The sequence below is a fragment of the Pundamilia nyererei genome, unplaced genomic scaffold (assembly GCF_000239375.1).
Source record: "Pundamilia nyererei isolate P.nyererei 1_Seehausen unplaced genomic scaffold, PunNye1.0 scaffold00322, whole genome shotgun sequence".
NCBI classification, from domain to species: domain Eukaryota; kingdom Metazoa; phylum Chordata; class Actinopteri; order Cichliformes; family Cichlidae; genus Pundamilia; species Pundamilia nyererei.
The window spans coordinates 263815-284878 of record NW_005187723.1 but is presented as its reverse complement, the minus strand read 5'-3'; the positions used below and the strand labels follow the sequence as shown (position 1 = coordinate 284878).

The following is a 21064-nucleotide window of genomic DNA, read 5'->3' as shown; positions in this document are numbered from 1 at the left end:
CCTGAAAAGTGCTATATAAATGCAATCAGTTATTATTATCATTATCTTATCACACATTTACTTGAAAAAGGAAGTATATGATAGATGACTAAAGGGTGTGGCTTTTTAGAACTTTAGAGCAAACTATCCACTAAAGGTATTCTTTTAAAAAAGTTGCTGGTTGAAAGTCCTTATTGGGATGTTTAGAAAGTATAGCTGTGACTACTGCCTGCTGAGATGCTGATGGGGTCTGTTTGTTTGTTTTTCCCCTTTAAGGCTTCTTGTTCTGGATGAGATGGATCAGCTGGACAGCAAAGCCCAGGATGTCCTCTACACAATCTTTGAATGGCCGTACCTGCCAAAGTCTCGCCTCTGTCTCATCGGTAAGTACTCAACTCAACAAATATCCCGAATTCACCAGATCTCACATCTGTGTGTCCTGTAGACAGAAAGCAGAGTGTTCTGACAAAAATAATATCTGTTCTACATGCTGACCACTGATGTCTTTGCAGGTATTGCAAACGCTCTGGATCTGACTGACCGGATCCTGCCCAGACTGCAGGCTCGTCCCCAGTGTCGCCCTCTGCTGCTGCACTTCCCTCCCTACAGCCGGGAGGAGCTCACGGCCATTGTACAGGACAGGCTTGTACAGGTAAATGTGGTCCGTGTGACTCAGAGCTTAAGCTGGAACCTTACAGATCACTTTTATTTAATCAGCGTCTTCTTCTCCTCAGGCGTCGGCTGAAGGGCTCCTCGACGCTTCTGCAGTTCAGTTCTGTGCCAGGAAAGTTTCAGCTGTGTCGGGAGACGCCAGGAAAGCTTTGGACATCTGCAGGTGAATGCTTGGACTTGTTTTTTCTTTAACCTTTTAGGGAATCATGTCTCTGTGTTTGCATTTAGATTCTGCACTCGTTTAGGCATTTTAGTTGTTTCTGCTCTCGGGAGACCTCGTGCAGATTCTTTGAGTTGATGTTTCTGTGAAATGTCATTCAAACGATTTTCTGGTTGCTGATTTCAGGAGAGCAGTTGAGATTGTAGAGTCTGATGAGAGGAAAAAAGCAAGTGATCCAAAGGGTGAAAGTAAAGGTGAGTTTGAAATGTTTTCTTGAGTTAAAACTGATGATGGTGGAAGTCACACGGCAGCTGATTGGTGGAATCTTACCTGGACACTTCCTGTACTGTGTGTTCTGCAGCGTCCCGGGTCAGCCTGCCGCAGGTTGCGAGAGTGCTGTCGGAGGTCTACGGCGACCGCATGGCGTCTCAGAGCAGCGGTTCAGAGGGAGAGAGTTTCCCCCTGCAGCAGAAGCTGCTGGTGTGCTGCCTGCTGCTGCTCATCCGCAATGGGAAGAGCAAAGAGATCGGCTTGGGAAAGGTGAGGTGCTGATATTAGTTTGCTAAAGGACTTTAGCGGCGTGTTGTCGTGGCAAATCAGGAAACTTGTTGCATTAATGCGTAATTATTCCGTCTCTGCCAGAGAAAATACAAATCTGTTTCTAGACTGGTGGTGTTTCCTGACCCGTGGGCGTTTGTGTTTCAGCTCCATGAGGTTTACAGCCGCCTGTGCGCTCAGAGGCAGGTGTCTGGAGTGGGTCAGGGCGAGTGTTTGTCGCTCTGCAGTCTGCTGGAGAGTCGAGGGATCGTTGCCCTGAAGAAAGCCAAAGAGGCTCGTCTCACTAAGGTACCCGACGCTTCACGAGGAAATGCTCTGCAGTGCAGTGTTCGACCTCTGTTGCTTAAAAATGAAACTCGAGGGGTTGTCAGGGAGCAAGACACCGAGTGGAACGTGGCTGATTAAAGCGTCTGTTTCTGCAGGTGTTCCTGAAGATCGAGGAGAAAGATGTCGAAAACGCTCTGAAGGATCGAACGCTGCTGGGCAGCATCCTCGCTGCAGGACTCCCCTCGTGATCTTGTGATCGTTCCCTCTTTTAAAGACTCATTTTTAAGGTTGCACAATGAGCCAATGTTCTGTGGGGTTTTGTTTTTCTTCAAAGACGTTTTTTGGTTCTCATTTTTGCTGGGAGTTTGTAGTTTTAATGACGCTCAGTTGAGTTCAGAATGTTGAGCTTGCATCAAATGAACTGTTTCAGTTTTGAAACCTCTTTAAGCTTTGAATAAAAGTGAAGCTGTTTTAGCTGCTGTTGCTTGTGTCACCGGTGCATTGAAATGCTCGCGCTATATTTGAGCTGATAACTGAGGACAAATGTTCATTCACTGAAATCAGCTGAGTCTGTAGATGTTGTTCCAAAGGCACTTTGAAAGGTTTTAGGTAAAGTTACTCAGCTCGAGTGTAAGAAGTTGAATAATGTGATGTGTAGAATCTGCAGAACAAGATTTTATTGATCTCATGCTTCCATTTATATCATGGAATATATTGCATATACTCCAGCGTAAACATGAAGAACAGGATTCTGATTCTGTCTGCACAGATTTCCTTAACGATGCTGTTAGTTTTCACTGAGACTTTACATCTTTGTCCACCAATCAGCAGAATAAAGCTCAAAGCTGTGGAGCCCCTGAAACACCGATGCTTAAAAGATATCTGTGTAATTTTACTCAGCGAATATTAAGTTGTAAAACAAGTGAAATCAAAGATAAGCAGCGTTTTCAGCCGTGCGACCTGGAGAAATGCAGGTGAAATTACAAGACATGGTTAACAAAGCACGAAGGCTCAAAGATCAACTCTTCAAATCAGGTTTTGTTCAAATTTATTCACAGCAATGCATTAAAGTGAATGAAAATATAGCCGGTGCATGTTTTTAAGTACAAATACAGTGGGCGAAATATGTCGACAGCATTCAACACTCAGACATGTGATGCACATTCCTTCTCATCATTGGTAAACCAGACAAAGCAACATTTTCTCCACCTACGTCCGCTCTGCTCGACAGCTCATCTTAAGTGTTACATATTTAGTTTTTTCCACTTTCAAATCATTTCTAGTGATCGTCTCGACATTCATACGTTTAAAATGCGTTATGAAGATAAATAACCAAAGCGTGACCTTTGCATCCACAGCAGCTCTACAGGTACGTTTACCCACTCTCACTCCGAGGTCTTTAACAGCTGTGTTTACACTCGGGCCCTCAGTTATAACAACATCACGTCTCCTGTTATATTTGATAGCTGCTGTTGTCAGTGACGCTGAAAACGATGTTGACTGTTCACGCTGACCGACAATGAGAACACATTCAGGTTGAAGCAACGCAGAAACAAACGCTCGTGCACTTTAGATACAACATGTTTTGAGCACATGGATGAAGCGTTACAACTTTCTGAACCCTGAGCACTCGTACTATATTTTCTCACAGCTCTAACAGAGTTCCTGTGGTGTCAGGACAAACACGAAGGGCTGTGAAGAGGTTCGGTTGGTGTGAAAACGACAAACATTCTTTGAGTGCAAAGCTGTAAACTTGGTACATAATGACGATTAGCCCTCAGTTTGAGTCATGAGACGCAGCCATGACCTCACAGTGTATTTACAATCTTCAGTTAAAATCAACAAATAACAGACGCCACAAACTCAGAACGCTTTAACACGTGTGCTTTTCTTCACGCTGATGGAAACATGTAGGTCTGTTTCAGGCCTGGTGGACCAGGACGCTGCAGAAACTTTACACTGGAATTCTGAGACGTTCTGGCTGTCTTTAAAAAATAGGAGTGACAGCAGTACAGCCATGATGGCTGCTCCTCATTTCACGTAAAAGTTTTAGAAGCATCTAGTTTTGCGTAATTACCCTAAAAGCTTTTTTCCTGTGGAGTATTAACTACACTCACTACACTCAGGTTATTTCTGATTAAAAATCTATTTTAAAAAAAAGAAGCTGCCCCAGGTGAAAACACACCAACTACACTCTGCAATAAATATACTGTATGCTTAACAGTTACCTGATCGAAATAATTACAATGATTACAATTTAATAAACTAACCTTTTCTGTAAAAATACCTTAGATTTGAGCTTTATTTGACATATCATGTGTTTCTAACTTCTTTTAATCTAAGCTCGAGTCCTCATATCCAAAATACACAGATATCAAAAGTTCCAGTTTGGGCTTTTCTCCGATCAAACTCTCTGAGGCGTAAACACACAGCTGGCTTCATGAGAGAGAACTGAAAACAGAATGTGTGTTGAAAACGAGCTCTAAATGAAAGCAGAGCAGAAACTAAATACATTCAAAAGTGACGTGGGTGTGTTTTTTTTAGATACATGTATAGAAAATCTAAGAAAGTCATTTTATTGTTCATTCTCATACAAAAAACAACAGCAGAGAAACACAGTTCAGCCAATTTCATCTGAAAGTGTTCAGAAACAGAGATCTGAACTGTTCCTGCAGATCCGATCGTTACTGTCGGAGGGAAACAACAACAAAAGGTGATGGTTAATAACTTTTGCATGAATGGTCTTTAGGCTGAAATTTGAGGACAGTATTTTTCTTTCTCTCTCGACAGCAGCGATTCGCTCTGACAGGATGCTGGAGCAAAACAACACTGTTCCTGTTGTCTCGTTAGTTCGTCATAAATAATCCCGTGTAATGTGGCATCAAGTGAAGACGTGGGAAAGCCTATAGCATACCATCACAAGTCATAATAAATGTTCTGTACACCTATTGCATAGATGAAATTAACTACAAACAGCATTGGTGGACCTGCCCTGGCAAACTTTTGGGAGGTTTTCTGCACTTTGAACAAGGCTGCCGGCCTGAAACTAGCTCTCAACCCCTACTTGCTCGGGGAGGATGATAAGTATATTCCCAGAGCAAAGCGCAGGGTGCTGTCCTTTGGTTCCCTCTTGGATAGGCGTGCTATTTTGATGTGTGCTGATCTCATGTCGTGTCTCAGTCTGGAAAAGATCCACTGCTCCACCCAGAACCAAAAGGGCACATTTGATAAAATTTGGGGTGTCTTTCTGGAAAACTCTAAACTTCAACTTAAGGATGTTCCAGCTGACTAACGGATTTGCTTCTCCAGAGTGGTCGGATGTCTGAACGGGAACGTGAAGCTCAGCGATGGTGTAGCTAACTTCTGTGTGGTTCTTATGGAAAGGGCTGGATAATATCATAATCCCTCCCAGGTTGTGGCTTTTGTTATTTTGTTGGGGGGGGGGTTGTTTATTTTCTCTCTTTTTATTTTTCTGGGTTTTTTTGTTTTTGTTTTTCTTGTTGCTTGTTTGGTAAATAATAAGAGAGGAAAACAATGTTCCAACATGTCTGTTTTGTATTCATTGTAAACAGTTTGTTTTCTTTGTAAACTATATCCACAAAAATAAAAATATTTTGAATTAAAAAAAGAGCGTTGGAGCATTTTAGCGCTTAAAGCTGCAGCTTCTGACCACTTGGGGGCGCCATACACAGCTGCGAGCTGTCCGTCCTCTGCTGCAGCTGCTTTTAACAGCTTTTTGTCTCCATCAGGAAGCCAAAGCAGCAAGGTCGTGAATGCAGATAAACGCTGATGTAAGGGCACATCTTACATCAAACATCTTCCAGAGGACGCTGCAGTCTAGCTGATAACTCTGCTGCTCAATGATCAGACACACTCGTGTAACACTGTCCCTTTCTCATAAGAGCAGTGACACCCTCCTGGCTCAAGCGCTAATTCACCCAGTAACTGAGAGAAGTTATCTAAGATCCCAGAGAGAAGGGAATTAAATGAATTTTAAGTTAATTCGATTTGTTTCGTGTCATTTCATTACTGAAATCCCAAAGATATACGTAAAATAGTCCCAAATCTGTTGAAAGAATCGAATCTCTGATCTTTATTATAAAAAAGGTACTTTTTGTAACGAGCCATGTACAGAAAGATAAAATTGTAAACTTGATGTTCATAAACTATTTAGAACTTTATCAACTGGATCGAAAACAGTAGCTCGTCCCACTTCTTCACTTTATTTCTTATTTCTTTGTCAACTAAGGAGACAACGCAGCGAGCGGTGTTGTCTTGTGGCAACACGGTTCTCTCTGGATTGTTAATTAAAATGAGAAATGATTTCCTCCTGATATTTGCACGTAAGGAAACTTGGTATTTAGGGATTCTAGGTGGATCCCATCTCTACCTAAGCCGGGCGGAGAAACAGCGCATGTACTCTGTCATCCAGCGGTCGTCCACCACCATCAGCTGCGAGCGTCTTATCTTCTCCAGGTCAGCCGATCGAGCCCGCCGGCGGTCCAGCCTGGAGCTCTGCTTGTCAGACTCCCTGCGGGTCTGAACGCAGGCATCAGAAGTGTGACTCTGTGAGGAGAAACCAGAGAGAGGAGTCATTTCCCAAAGCTACACCGGTGTTTTATTATTCATGTTGGCTGCGTGTTCGGTGACACGTTTCACTTCTCTGCTGTCCTGTGAATGAGGTCGAGCTGCAGGACCCCTGCACTACCAAGGACGGGCCGAGAAAGAAAAAGTGTGCTACGTGTTTTTTCTAGTTAGCACGTCTGTCTCTTGAGATATAATGGTGTTTAAAATCTTAAAAACAGTCAAATTATTGATTGTAATTCTGAAAAGTTGCTAGTGGTCATAAGAGTAAAGTATATTTGTTGTTGCCATGAGCCCTGAGCTTTAAAGGCTCTAAAAGTGCTGCAGTATCCCAACTGAGATCAGCGCTCACATCATTGGTTGTCCTCTTGACCTCCATCTGTCTCTCGCTCCAGTCCAGCCGGCTGGACGGTCTGTGGTTCTCCTTCTCCTTGGTGCTGATCACCGGCGTGCTCTTTGCTCTCGGCGGTTTACGGATCACGGCTGGTTTGTCATCCTGGGAACTGTCTCGGTGCGGCTGCTCAGAGCGTGGCGTGTTGCGGCGGCGTTGCCGTCGGGATACTGGCTTTACTGGCTCCGCATCAGAAGTCGCCGAGTCGGCTGGCCCGTTGTCTGTCGGTGTGTCGTCTGAGGGTGCGCTGTTTGTTGGAGCCACCGCCTCAGAACTGCCATTTTCTACAACTGCTGCTTCACAAGAACACAGGAAACAGTGAAATCGTTTAAAAAGCCACTGAGCTCTGCTGACTGAACAAACAGATTAACTAACTAAGCCAAACACCAATCAACCACTCGATGGAGCTGGATGGCTCCACAGTGACCCTGCAGAGCGCTGCTGTGTCTCAAGCTATATGAAATGATTTGTGACTGTGATATTCAGAGATAAGCAGGCTTCCTGGCACTCTCCTGTCTGAAATGCAGACATCACAAATGTCAAAGGCACACAATGGATCCTTTGTCTTTAAGCTCAGTGTCTCAGCAACAACAGTCCCATCTGACTGCTGAACTTTCAGTCCAAACGTTTATAGCACTGCTGTCTCCTGAGGTAAACCAGCCTTTGTGCCTCGTACCGTCAGAGTGACGCTTACAAAGGGTTCACAAAAAACACCATCTGTTAGATCTTTACAAACTGTTTCTGAAGACTAAAAAAGAAAAGGTGAAATTGAAGCACAAATGCAAACATGGTCACTTTCTTCTCCTACAGTTAGTTTTGTGCATTTCAGGACAAAATACACTGCATTTGAGTTAATGTAGTATCATTAACCAGGACTACAACTTAAGTTTATTCACCTGATGACTGACTTAAACAATTATTTTTTACTAAACTGTCAGAAGAGTAAAACAAGGTTAGCTCTGTGAGGCTGCACTGAGCAGGGCTTTGACCCACATGTCAACATCCTTGCAACAACGAAGCTAAGCAGCTCATGTTTAGCAGGTCTAATGTGCACCATAAGCATCATGCTGCTTGCTGACAAGCTAACACAAAGAACAGCCGAGGATCAAAAAATGTCGAGCCCTCGTGGTACAGCAGTACCTGAGAGGGACGTGGGCGATGCCACCTGATGGGTTTGGATTTCTTATTTTGAGAAGAGGCCATGTTTGTATGAGAGACTGGGAATGCTGTTATGTGTTAATGCTAGAAGGCTTGACTAGGAAACTGAGCCTAACTTGTACAGTTATGATGCAGAGACAAGACATGTAACTGAAACGTCCATGGCTAGGTCAAATGGCCACGCCTACATTTCAGCCATTGTTCAAAAGAATTATCTATCTAAAAAAAGTTTCCCTACTGTATAGTTGAAAAAAACTGATCAATGGCCCATGGAGTAAAAAATCATTTGAGAGCTGTGAAGTTTTAACATTTTAACACAAGTATAGACACTAACTCACTTTTGGAGCCAGCCTCAAGTGGCCACTTCTGGAACTGCAGTTTTTGCCGCCTCATGATTGACATGGTTATTATCAGAGCTACTTCTAGTTTATTTGGTTAGTTAATTGAAAGAATATTAATCAGAAACTGCAATTCTCTGGAAAATGTACCCTTGCTATGACACAAAGTCTTGGAAACCAAATTGATGTCTTGTCCAAAGCAGAAATTTCTACGATATGTTTCAAACATTTACCAGGGAGAGAAGCGGCGCCTAATAATCACATTTAAGAAACTTAATCAAGCATATGTTTAGAACTTCTGCTTGGTGACCCGTTCTCTTACCTGTGGTTTGTGCCGCATCTACAACCGCAGCGTCCCGGTCCCCCACGTCAGTCTCTCCATCCTCGCACGCTGGCTTTTGCACAGGACTGGTCTTTGACTCCAACAACCTCTGCTTGACCTCCAAGGATGTGGGCGGCAGCGGGAGAGACAGAGGAACCACTTTGTTCCTGGTCAGCCTTGGTGTTGACCAGCCGCTGGAGTCAGAGCCGCTGTCCCAGCCCTCCCAGAACCAGGGCTTGTGGGAGTGTTCTATCACCCGGCGAGTCAGGCGGTACTTCACAGAGTCCTCATAGCATTTAGAAAACGTCTCCCATTTGGGGTCCCTGAACTTCTTCATATATTCTGTCCTCACTTTCTTGGTCACCATGGTTCTTGTTATTGCCTGGTGCCAATCACTGCAAGGAGACATAAACTTCAGTTTGAAACAAATTTGCAATCTTTTCTTTGGTCGTCGTCTTCTTGTTGCTCCCACTAGAAGTCACCACTGAGAGTCTCTTCCTATCAGTAGCCTCCTCTGCTTTCACACTAATCCTCTGCATGTCCTTCGCTACATCTATGAGTCTTTTCTTTGGTTTTCCTCTTTTCCTGCCTGGCAGCTTCATATTCAGCATTTGTTGTTGTTGTTAAGAATCCTAAAAATCCACTAAACATTATGAAGAGGCAGTTAACTATGGCAACCACGAGTAAACAAACAGGGTATATTCTCTATCAGAGGAAGTAAAACACTTTCGCTTTACTTGTTTACTGATGCTGTGAAGTGTAACCCTGACATTCATGCGATTTATATCATCATCTTATCAACAACCTCTCACATTATACTGGACGGGAGCTGAAGCCCTACAAAATTTTGGTATTTACCTGATTTTTATTACATTTTGATATTGACTCGGCCTGAATATTATCCCTTACACTGTCAGCGAGTCGACGTCAGTGACACTGAGGTGAGCTGTGATTTTCTGTCAATAAGCACTGCTGTTAGCTCCTGTTCACCACTATTCACGGGCTGTTAGTGAAACTTTGTTTCAAGTGGACCTAACGTGGGCAGACTCACACTGAGCAAATAAACTCCTGCGACGTGAGAATGAAATCAAACTGCTGAAGGAGGAAGAGGAAGGGATGGAGAGAGATGACAAGGAGAGATTAGTGGTGGAGGAGGCAGATGAAGAAGATGAGAAAGAAAAAAGAAAAAAGAGATGAATCCTGGTCACTCCTGAATAAATATGTCATAAAATTATTTAAAGCATAATGAATGATGATTTTTCACACTACAAAAAAAATAAAAATAAAAAGCAACTGCAAAGCATTCTTTAACTGTTGCAGTGTTCTTACTAATGTTAAAAGTCTGCTGTTTGTTGTTCTTCTACGTGGCTGCACTTTCAAAGAAACAGTTACTGACAAGATTTTAACCAATGAGCATCAAGATCCATGCCCCAGTTTTCAGAAGCAGCTACACTGAGTTTTTTCTCTCCCCTCAAACAGACATCCTGTCGGGAAAGTTCCTTTCCGGGGGAACATACAGAAATATCTGGGCTGCTCTACAAAGTCCTGCTAGTTTCTAGGTGGTGTAATAGTAAATGGACCTTTCTATAACATACCTCATTCACTTCATAGAAGCACTTCTATGCTGAAAGTGCTTTCTAACATTCACACAAATTCATACTCCGATGGATGTATCGGAGATTAACTTGGGGTTAGTATCTTCCCAAAGGATATTTGGAATGCCGACCGGACCAACCTGGCGATTAGTAGATGATCTGCTCCACCTCCTGAGCTATAGCCACCGCAGATGGTTAGTGGTGACTGAATGGTAAACAGAACAAAACCTGGGTGAAGATGAAGTGGAATGAGAAGTGCTGTTGAGAGTGGGAGGCTTTATCTTGATTGAGAAATCAAGTCCATGAAACTTTTAAGGCTCGATACAAAAAACATGATTGCAAAATAACTCGTTTTAAACCATCGACTGTATTTACCCCTCTTTAGACTCACCCGTGTTTGCTGCAGGTATGCTTCCATGTAAAATGTGATGGCTGCCGTCAGCCCTCAGCAGGCTTGTAATACCAGTCTCATACCAGACTGGTTAAATTATAAGTAAACAGTTCATCTGCGTATTGTAGTACGACTTCTGGACATCTGTGTCTGTACGATGTGTGGATGGAGCTAGTTTTTTCCCAGTAAAGATTTTAAAGGTGATCACAGCAACAGCGCTGCTGCTTTGGATGCTAGGAACACGTTCACTCCACCTGAGCTCAGCGTCTCAGTAGGAACTCCACTTCTCTGCCCTTCACAGTGTGTAAACACACTCAAGATCCACATTAAAACACTCACGTTTACATTGTTTAACACAGCTGTGCACTACAGAGCCAGGCACTGAGCGAAGCATCAAAGCAAAAGATTTATGCAAACTATTCGAATTACTCGATGAATCATTGCAGCCCTGCAGCCAACAACAGACTGTAAAGATGCAAAAACACTAACTTTATATCCCAAATGTGCATTATTTGCTTGGCTGTACTTTCTAAACAATATCAAATGTGTAGCAGAAGAGGCTGATTAGAGTAAAGGGAACCTCTGTTTACCAGGCAAGTAACCCTGAACACATTTTTATTTACAAGCACGTGGACAGTAGGAACAGCAACAAGCATCCAAAAACATTGAGTTGAATTTTGCAGAAGGCAATTACAAGAAGTACCTTTAAGGATTATTCCACTGTTAATGGAATAATAATGTTTTAATCCACTTCACTAAAAGGTAAATTAAAAGCTGCATCCCAATTATCTATTTGCCATTTTTTCCTTTTACTTTCCACGTCAGCTCAGAGCTCTGGTGGATATTAACCCTGTGCTGCATCCAGCACAACACACAGTGTCGCATTTCACTGTGGTTCAGATTTCCATTAAGAGGGTTTGATCAGTCTGTTCTTCTGCTGCTACATTAACAAAGCTGTCACTGTGTTTTCTGAATACTGCCCATTAGCAGAAGGACAGAGGGACGACTATAAACATTTGCTTTAATGACAAAGAGACTTAAATTTACAACAGCCATTATACATGGATATACAATGTATGATACCATGTACGTAATACATACATACAACAGTCAGCACCAGATACTTGATGCTCAGCTCAACCCAGGTGGAATGAACCTGTGAGCCTCCTGTGGGACTGGTAATGACTCAGGACAGGCAGCAGTTTGGCTTGAATGCATTAACACATAAAATAATTGAGTCCAACAAAATGAACGTACAATAATAATATTGTCTTTCATGCATCAAAGCATTTTTTTCCTGTCAAAAACTGCAAAACAGCCATGATACCATCATCCACCCATCCACGTCTGCAGCTGCTGTTAGCCACAGATCAGGGAAAACCATTGGAGGTTATTAGCACTAAATCTGACTGGACCTTTAATAATCATGAATGCAAAAACTGACATTCTTCCTGGGACTTCTTTTTAATGCATCATATGCAAACAAAACATTTATAACATATGAAACGCTTTACCGCTTGATTTCATCTAAAGCTCTGTCCATATTCAGTAAAAATATATCGATAACGTAACATAACATAAAACCTATTAAATGTTTACATTTTCTGTTTGGTTTTTTTCGAGATTCACCTGCAAAACCTGGTGACGTACCAGGTGTAGTCTACCTGTAAGCCCCGCCCACCTCCCTCCACATCAGATTACCCTGAGAGCAGGGAGGATTGAGGCTTACTACAGCTTTACAACTAGCTGTACTACAGCCATTACTCACTCACACCACACGACCAGTAGCGTCCAGTCTATTTTAGTCTCCACGCCTACATGCACTTTCCTTTTCTTTCTATACATTAACACTTGTTGTTACTCATAGTAAAAATAAGCCAGTATTTGATTTTTTAAGCCTGTATCCGGTCTGAGGACAAAACCTGTTCAGTGTATATTATCCTGTCACTGTCTGATTACTGCATATCTCCCGATGTGTTTTTCTGTAACTGAAACACACTGTCTTGTTACAAAGCCTTTCACTCTGTCAGTCACGCCCCAGCTCACAGCATTTTTAAAGATTTTAGTCTGTAAACGCACAGCAGAGCAAAACGTTGCAGCTCCGACGTATTTTGAAGTTAATAAACGCAATGAAGTGTGTAAACCTGAGGTTTGAAATGCCAAACCGAGTGAAAGCAGGCTACAGCCATGTTCACAGCCGTTCTCCTCACCTGCCCGCTGCGGTCAGCTTCGTTTGTAAACACGGGGTCATTTCAATGCTCAGGCTGACGACTAAAGTCTGATTGGGTATTAAAGTCAGGAATATATGTACTCACCAAGTCTGTGTACCAGGGGGACTCCGTTTGATTTAAACCCCGTCTCTCAGCAGGCGAGCATCGCTCTGCTTACTGGCACCAAACGCCCAGCTCAGTTAGAAAGCTAGCAGCAATAGCACATACAACTTCCGGCTTTGGTTTTCAAACAAGTGCTTTAAAACATCCCAGGGACGTGATTAATCAAGAAGATATTCAAGATAAAATCTTCTACTTTGCTCATATTATAGCTTTCATGCTGATTTCAGGCAAAAACCATTCAGTTTAGATGGTCGGAAGCTTTATTTTGAAATATATATCCTGGACATCCGGAGCTCGTCTATTATTTATCGCTGTCTGGATTAAAATATAACAGAAGTGTACCAGACTGATATGAAATGAAATGTGATTTTACATTAAGACGCTTCCACCAGACCGCGCATGCGTGTTCTGTCTCCGTCAGTGCAGTCAAGATATGAGGAGAAAACAATAACAACAACAAACCCCTAAATAAATTAAATAAAAGGTTATTTACAAATGGTCTCTTGTAGGGCCAGGACCACAGCCTAACCAGTGATGTTTGGGTTTTCGCTTTTACAAATAGGAACTTGGGAATGTAATTCTATTTTACCACCTTGTAGAAACTACAATATGTCACTCAGTATCCAAGACAATGTTTGTTCTCTTTGTTTTGGGGTGAGAAGAAAGCCAGCGTGTTGTTTAGCCTGGTTAACTACTGGATTTATTTCAGCTCTTGAACTTGAACTCTGTGTTTGTCTCAAGGCTTTAAACACCTCATAAAGATTACTATCAGTGATGTTTCACTGCTGTGTTTGGAGCTGGATGACTTAAATGTATTTTTTTTTTTTGGTGTGCTGCCGCATACGTGTATGTAAATTGTAGACTAGGTTAGGGTTGATACATGTGGTAATAAATTATTGTTTACAGATTTTATTCAAACAAAGTTTATGTGCAGTCTCTTGTGTGAGAGTCATAATGTTCAGAATATAATGGAAAAATCCAAAAGACCAGTAAAATAAAATGAACAAACATCCACAAATGTTCTGAATCAGAATGAGCAGACAACACAGTCACACTTGGAAAAAATCTTTGGCTTTTATTTGCTTTGATGGGTTGTTTCTTTTTTGGTCTTTTTGTTCTTGTTTCTTTGATTTTTTTAAATGTAGTTGGTCCGAGCTGGTGTGTGTCATACCTCGAAGCCAACTCTCATATATGCACACCAATCTTCATTTACATTTGAAACAGGACATACATAAAAGAAAAAATAAATAACTTATGTACAGGTTAGATGTGACATGATCCTCGCTGGTGGAAGTCAAAGGTCTCTCTATGAGAGGATGAAGTTTCACAGTTCTAGGACAGCAGCATCTTACTGCTCTGGATCCTGAACCTGATGCTTTGGACGCATCATGTTTAGAAGCACTTGCGGTGGACGATGCTGGGGCCGGCCTCATCGTATTCCTGCTTGCTGATCCACATCTGCTGGAAGGTGGATAGAGAGGCCAGGATGGAGCCGCCGATCCAGACTGAGTATTTACGCTCAGGGGGAGCAATGATCTGCACAAGTAGAAGAAAATGAGACAAATTTTATTGCCTGCTAGCACCTCAGATATCATTGTCATAGTATGTAAGGTGAGTGATCTTGTGCCAGTCAGTGTTGCTTTTGTACCTTAATCTTCATGGTGCTGGGAGCCAGAGCTGTGATCTCCTTCTGCATGCGGTCAGCGATACCAGGGTACATGGTGGTCCCGCCAGACAGCACGTTGTTGGCATAGAGGTCCTTACGAATGTCAATGTCGCACTTCATAATACTGTTGTAAGCTGTCTCATGGATACCAGCGGACTCCATACCTGTGTAGATGTGCAGCAGAGAGGTTCAGGTTAAACACAATGAAATCACAATGTGATCTTTCAAAGGAAAGTTGTTACACTGTCTCGGATGAATAGTGTTGATGCTACGCACCGATAAAGGAGGGCTGGAAGAGGGTCTCGGGGCAGCGGAAACGCTCATTGCCAATGGTGATGACCTGACCGTCAGGCAGTTCATAGCTTTTCTCCAAAGAGGAGGAGGAGGCTGCGGTTGCCATCTCATTCTCAAAGTCCAGAGCAACGTAACAAAGTTTCTCCTTGATGTCACGCACAATCTCACGTTCAGCTACAAACAGAGGGCAAAGGTCATAATTCAAGCTGCTGCAGAGTAGAATAATAAATAAATGAAAGATGAATAAAATAATTTTATCCAAGTGAGCGAAAGGACGTAATGTCCTGAGTTTTAACTATTTGGTTTTATTTTGTGCTGTTTTACCAGTTGTGACAAAGGAGTAGCCGCGCTCAGTCAGGATCTTCATAAGGTAGTCTGTGAGATCCCGACCAGCCAGATCCAGACGCATGATGGCATGAGGCAGAGCGTAACCCTCATAGATGGGTACATTGTGGGTCACACCGTCACCAGAGTCCAGCACGATACCTGAGAGCAGAAACAGAAGAGTTATGGAGAAGCTGACAGGTTTCTACCTGACGCATGTGATGAGTCACATGAAAAGGTGCAGAGTGCTAACAATCACTGCTTCTTTCTATGTCCACATTTGTTTTTTTCACTGGAAGGCTTAAAAGTCAGTTTTAAGTATCTTTTTTGTCCCAAAAATCAACCCGAAACTACATTAAACAAAATGAAAAAAAGCAGCGTAGTAATCATTTATTTGTTTCAACAATACAGTGCATTCCACAATGTTTGGGACAAACATTCTGCAATTCATTTGGGACTGAAGTGCAGACATTCAGCTTTAGTTCAAGGGGTTTTACAAAGATTTTCTGTGGACTGTTGAAGTATTACTGCCATTTTATACACAGTCTCCAATTTTCAGAGATGCAGATTTAATAGGAAATTTGACTGACAAGCAGCTTCATGGCAAGTTGAGGCCTGCTCCCTTGGCACAAATGAAGAATAAATAACATCAGAAGCTATTTCAAAGTGTTGAATTTGTATTTTATAGTTTTTCAGTGTAATTTTAATGTAATTTTAAATATGATCCCCATACAAGTGAGTAAAGCCATTATACCACTGAAATATACCTGTCATAGAGACAGCATGATAGGAGGGAAACTAATGATGATCCCAAGCATGGTTGAGGCAGTGTTGTGGCATGGATATGTATGGCTGCCAGTGGAACCGGGCCACTAGTGTTTATTGATGATATGACTGCTGATAGAAGAAGCAGAATAAATTATGGAGTTTACAGGGCTATAATCGCTGCTCATATTCAGCTAAATGCTGGTCAGACGGACACAGAGCAAATGGATAATGACTGAAAGCACGCTGCAAAAGCAAGCCAACAGTTACTTAAGCTAAAGAAATTAGATATTCTTCAATGGCCAACTCAGTCACCTGATTTCAACAGAGCAGGCTTTTCTGTTATAAAATACAAAACTGAATGCAGAGAAACCCAAACAGGGAGCAACTGAAAGCATCTGCAGTAAAGGTCTAGCAGAGGAACTCAAGGGAGGAAGCACAACATTTGGTGATGTGCGTAGGTTCTGGACTTCAGGTAGATAGTTGTTGCAATATTAGGTAATAAAAAGTGTCTTTATACTTAAATTAATGTTAGTTTGTGTCATTAATGTTGAACCTCTGAAAATGGGGCACTGTGCATAAACAGTGTTCATGTCAAACTTAGGAAAACTTCTTGAATTAAAGTTAAAAGTGTGCACTGCAATGACATATTGATTGTTTTATTTACAATGCACTGTGGCGATGTAGCGATGCAAAACTACAAAAAACTGTGGCTTTGTTCCAAAACATTATAGACCTTACGTTTTTTTTTAAATGAGAAAGAAATACTGTCTTGAAGACAAGGAAACTTGTATTTCTGTGAAGCTCAGACTCACCAGTGGTACGGCCGGAAGCATAAAGGGACAGCACAGCCTGGATGGCCACATACATGGCAGGGACATTGAAGGTCTCAAACATGATCTGGGTCATCTTCTCCCTGTTGGCTTTGGGGTTCAGGGGGGCCTCAGTCAGCAGGGTGGGGTGTTCCTCAGGAGCTACGCGCAGCTCGTTGTAGAAGGTGTGGTGCCAGATCTTCTCCATGTCGTCCCAGTTGGTGATGATGCCGTGCTCAATGGGATATTTCAGAGTCAGGATGCCCCTCTTGCTCTGGGCCTCATCACCCACATAGGAGTCCTTCTGACCCATACCGACCATCACACCCTGAGGAGGGGAGGAAAGTAAGTTAGGTCTGAAATGTATATTTATTGATGTCTGTATTTAATTTGTTGTAATATAATGAGTCCAAGAGTTTCAAACAGCAATTACTCTGTAAAGAACTAGGTCTAAGATACACTGCAAGGCACGTAAGAAAAAGAAAAGCAAGAATGAGTTTCCTTTTTTTGTGAAATTTATTGCCCTTGTATACCTGGTGACGGGGCCGACCAACAATAGAGGGGAACACAGCCCTGGGAGCATCATCTCCAGCAAAGCCAGCCTTCACCAGGCCGGAGCCATTGTCGCACACAAGGGCGGTGGTCTCATCGTCGTCACACATGTCTGCGGATTCTGGAGGAGGAACGTCAAATGTGATGAATTTCTGTACAGCAGGATTACTCAGCAGCACTTAACACACTGAACAAAACACCAGTTGCATGTTAGATATTCATTTAATTTTCTCTTAATAGACAAATTATTTTAACGCTAATACTAGTGTCACTTTGTTGAGTATGTTTTGTTGCCTTTTTTAATTTGGACTAAAAACTCAACAGCCTGCTGTTTTTAATCTGAAAGTTTTAGGTTGATGTTATTTCCAAGCAGTTTTTTAATTGTAATAACGTTTTGATTTCTTTCTTTCGTTATATAATAAACATAAATTATTACACTACAATAAACTAAATGACCAAACAAGTGTATGACACTGTGCTTTACTACCACTGACTCCCCTGTTCTGTTTCACTAATAATCACATGCTAATAACTATAACTTCTCCTCGTCTCCTCTCTCAGGCCTCCAGTGTTTAGATTGTGTCATAACAATTTACACAACCTGCCAGGACACAAAGTCATTAAGCTGCAAACAGAAACGCTATTAAATCCCCATTAGTTTAATGATGCCTTCAAATGTTCCCCATAAACTTCAAAATCTGGTTTTGTCTTTTCTTGATATGCATTATAGTGCCCTTGTAAAGGAATCATCCTTCAAAAGCTGCTTTAAAAAGTATATGTATTGTTGCTGGATTCAGTGTTTTCTATTCACTAGTAAACACTGAAACTAAAGCAAAAAGCACTGATGTGCTGATAAGTGTCAACTAACGTACTTGTAACTAATTATGATAAATATTAGTAAACGTATAGACATTTCAGTTTTATTACAGCATTTGTTATCATCACTTTTCATCATAAAATCTTAAAATACACATTGTATTCCAAGCTAAAGTTACAAGGGTTACAAATCTCTAACAGCATTTGAACACAACCCAGTCTTTCCATTAACTACCTGTCGCAACAAAAGCTGAGCTTAAGCAGACTGTGGTTCACTGCCAGCTCCCTTCACTTAACCATTAAATCCAGATTATTCTCCATCTGTCTCATTCACTTAACCTAGCAGGAAGGCAGTCTCCATTAACAGTAACTCCACCTAACTACTGCTACAATTATTAACCCTCTCTCCACCAGGGAACCTCTCTCCTCCAAGCCGCTTACCTCTGCGTGTCTCAGGCTGTCACTGAGGGAACCTTGTTGGCTGCTTGCTCCAGCTGGTGTTGGGGTGACAGGCTACGACCACCACGGTCCTTATATACGCCTTCTGCTCCATACCACCCGGAGAGCTTTTTTCCTCCTCAGCAGACAGTAGTTTGGAATGTCCGAGTATTCGATAGGAATTCAACTGGCCCTTCGTCCATATTTGGTCGCGCGCGAGGGTCGTCGCATGCATGCATGTAGAGCCTCGCGGGCCAGCTGGGCCATATATGGAGAGGAAGTCCCCGCGAGGCTGCCGCGGAGCGCACGAGCCCGTGTATGGAGCTAGACCAGAGCGACGCACCGACCGTCACCTGTAGAATAACTGCTGCTACTTACACGCACAGTACACGCACACAAACCATTCAGTACTTCAAAGCCTTTTCATTTTTTAATGTTTCATGTCTTATTAGTATTTTAACCGAGGAATGACTTTTTTGTGTTTTAAGTGAAGGCATAACGACAGTGACAGTTAGAAAAACAGAAAACAAACAGCACATTAAATGAGAAGTGTAATACTTTCTACTTTTACTGAGCACTCACAGCACTTTTACACTTACATAATGCTCTGATACCCATTCACACGCCACTCTAAGCACTTAAAGCACTTTTTAGCTATCATGCACACACTGATGAGCGCATCAGGGGCAATATGGGGTTCAGTATGTCATCTAAGGACACTTCACAGATTGCAGAAGCTGGGGATTAGCAGGTGACCCATTCTACCTCTGGAGATGCTCCCAAATGAAAGTTTAACAGGACAACTCAGGACAATTCATATTAGAAAAAAACAAACTTTATCATTGTCATTACGATTAGAGATTTATTTTCAGCTTTTGCCTGAGATTTGTCCGAGTTTGTTCTGAGGTGTGTTTTTCAGTTTGAACTTCTATGTACTAGCAGCAGACATTCATGCTCTGCTTTTTAAAACAAGAAAGGCCGGGACCTCCAACACTCTGGACAGCTGCAAACTGAGACAAAAATCCTCAGAGGGACAAAAACTGAGCCAATAGTCCCGGCTGTGTTTATCCAACTGTTAAGTGAGCTCTGCTGAGGTGTCAAGATTCATGGGAGTGAGGCCAGTTTTTAAATCGACGATGACTTGACACAAGACTGTAATCATGAGTCCAAATGTGAAGACGACGTCACTCAAACATTTGGTGTTAAAATGCATGACAGACATGCCTCTCTTTAATACGGTTAATATTGTTCTATTCTTTGAGAAAGTTATTTTCTGACTTGCCTCAGCAGCAGGCAAAAGGTCAAAACCAGTTGACCAAAACCAGCCTCTTGACACTTTATGAGAAACCTTCACTCCTCTATAGGAGATGCTATCAAAATATGGAGCAATGGTTTTGCCTTTAATAAATATAATATGGTTAATACAACCACAGAGCTGATAGCAACTGCCTGCTTTCTACTTCTTAAAAAGAGCCCGATGATAAACCGAACAAGTTAATAAGACCAGAAAGTAGAACACCTAAAGACCAAAAAATTCATTTCACTAGCTGGGCCCACGTCCTCATTTTAAGTTTGACAGCATTTTAGTAGGTAAAGGGGATGCTTGGACATGAATTGAGCTGCGGTTCGGGGAAGGCCTCGAAGGGGACTGGCGACGGCTCCCGGGCCGGGCAGATCCCCGTGTACTAAATAGAAGTGAAGACGTTAAAGAATTGAGAACAAGGAGGGAGGGAGGGTGGGGCACGTAAACGAGAATGAACTGGGGGGAACCTGTATAGATGATAACTGGAAGGAGCGTGTTTGGAGGCGTGGTCCCGCTCCTGAAATTCAGATACATAATCTCCAAAAAACTGCTTGGATTTGTGGAAAAGTCCTTTAAAATCATTCGAAGTGTTACTTTAGTCGTTTACTGAAATTAAGGGAATCACATTAGCGATTAAATGAGAATATGAGTGCTGACCCCATACTGTAGGGGATAAATAAGAATATATAGTAATCATAAAAAATAAAGTAATTTTGATGAAGCATATTGTGAATGTCTTTATTTTCAAATACTACTGCTATTACAGTAATGGCTGACATTAAAAATGAGGACACAAAGATGCACCAAATGGGTTGAAAGCAGCTGAAGCGAACAGTTGCAACTGAAATGTTTAAGTTGGTACATCAAATCAGAAACAGCAGGTAAATAACATGCATAGAAGGAAGTCATCTGAAAAAATGAAAGGAGCTGAAGTACAAACACTTAAAGCTGGGAGCTGGAATCTCAGGAGAAATTATTCCATAGACGTACATTCCCAGAAAACAGCAGTCAGATTGAATGTTATATGACATAACACTGATTATTTAAAAACATTAAGGCTGATAGTGTCCAGTGATGGGACAAACATTGACCCTTAAAAGCAAAGTCCAAAACATATTTAGGGCACATCCTTCAGTTTTTACATGTACGTAGGGGAACAATGTAGAAAAGGCATCATTAAGGTGAACAGATTATTGTTAATGACGCATCAGCATGTGTGCAAGACAGCAGCTGGTGGCGAGGGAATAGCTCACCCTGTTTCATACTACATACAGTTTGAACCCTTTATATTCAAATATGCAAATGTCCAATGGAACCAGTATCTACAGCAGTAGAAAGTAGAATAC

The 21064-nt window shown here is 42.0% G+C and overlaps 3 protein-coding genes across 5 annotated transcripts in view; 1 reads left to right on the top strand and 2 right to left on the bottom strand.

Moving 5' to 3' along the window:
• cdc6 (cell division cycle 6 homolog (S. cerevisiae)) overlaps positions 1–2110 on the top strand; it is a 5246-nt gene extending 3136 nt beyond the window's left edge. Inside the window, exons 4-11 of the mRNA XM_013915548.1 lie at positions 168–189; positions 256–362; positions 492–631; positions 714–814; positions 998–1065; positions 1173–1351; positions 1517–1657; positions 1792–2110. Coding sequence (XP_013771002.1) covers positions 168–189; positions 256–362; positions 492–631; positions 714–814; positions 998–1065; positions 1173–1351; positions 1517–1657; positions 1792–1884 — 851 coding nt within the window. The 3' untranslated portion in view covers positions 1885–2110. The remainder of the gene's footprint in view (positions 1–167; positions 190–255; positions 363–491; positions 632–713; positions 815–997; positions 1066–1172; positions 1352–1516; positions 1658–1791) is intronic.
• A 2986-nt stretch (positions 2111–5096) lies between these two features.
• Positions 5097–12819, bottom strand: ccsapa (centriole, cilia and spindle-associated protein a). Of its 3 annotated transcripts, none has more exons than XM_005751674.1 (4): positions 12731–12819; positions 8430–8824; positions 6573–6907; positions 5097–6202 (listed from the first exon to the last, which is right to left on the bottom strand). In XM_005751674.1, the coding sequence occupies exons 2-4, from the start codon at positions 8794–8796 to the stop codon at positions 6023–6025; spliced, it is 882 nt and encodes a 293-aa protein (XP_005751731.1). In that variant the 5' UTR covers positions 8797–8824; positions 12731–12819; the 3' UTR covers positions 5097–6022. The 3 variants fall into 3 exon arrangements, with proteins under 3 accessions (XP_005751731.1, XP_005751733.1, XP_005751732.1); XM_005751676.1 differs by having other exon boundaries at positions 6573–6904; XM_005751675.1 differs by lacking the exon at positions 12731–12819 and adding an exon at positions 10165–10345.
• An 822-nt stretch (positions 12820–13641) lies between these two features.
• On the bottom strand, positions 13642–18549 carry acta1a (actin alpha 1, skeletal muscle a). Its single transcript, XM_005751673.2, has 7 exons — positions 18419–18549; positions 17143–17282; positions 16613–16937; positions 15033–15194; positions 14691–14882; positions 14397–14578; positions 13642–14284 (listed from the first exon to the last, which is right to left on the bottom strand). The coding sequence occupies exons 2-7, from the start codon at positions 17269–17271 to the stop codon at positions 14141–14143; spliced, it is 1134 nt and encodes a 377-aa protein (XP_005751730.1). The 5' UTR covers positions 17272–17282; positions 18419–18549; the 3' UTR covers positions 13642–14140.
• Between the last annotated feature and the right edge of the window lie 2515 nt (positions 18550–21064).

What these genes read in the sequence shown, in the direction of transcription:
- acta1a (XM_005751673.2), bottom strand. Translation starts at nt 17,271, where the DNA reads ATGTGTGACGACGATGAGACCACCGCCCTTGTGTGCGACAATGGCTCC. An exon ending in TGCTTCCGGCCGTACCACTG is followed by an intron (nt 15,195 to 16,612) that starts GTGAGTCTGAGC and finishes TTCTGCTCTCAG; the next exon opens with GTATCGTGCTGGACTCTGGT. An exon ending in CTACTCCTTTGTCACAACTG is followed by an intron (nt 14,883 to 15,032) that starts GTAAAACAGCAC and finishes CTCTGTTTGTAG; the next exon opens with CTGAACGTGAGATTGTGCGT.
- ccsapa (XM_005751674.1), bottom strand. Translation starts at nt 8,796, where the DNA reads ATGGTGACCAAGAAAGTGAGGACAGAATATATGAAGAAGTTCAGGGAC. An exon ending in AGATGCGGCACAAACCACAG is followed by an intron (nt 6,908 to 8,429) that starts GTAAGAGAACGG and finishes GTTCTTGTGAAG; the next exon opens with CAGCAGTTGTAGAAAATGGC. An exon ending in TCAAGAGGACAACCAATGAT is followed by an intron (nt 6,203 to 6,572) that starts GTGAGCGCTGAT and finishes TTCTCCTCACAG; the next exon opens with AGTCACACTTCTGATGCCTG.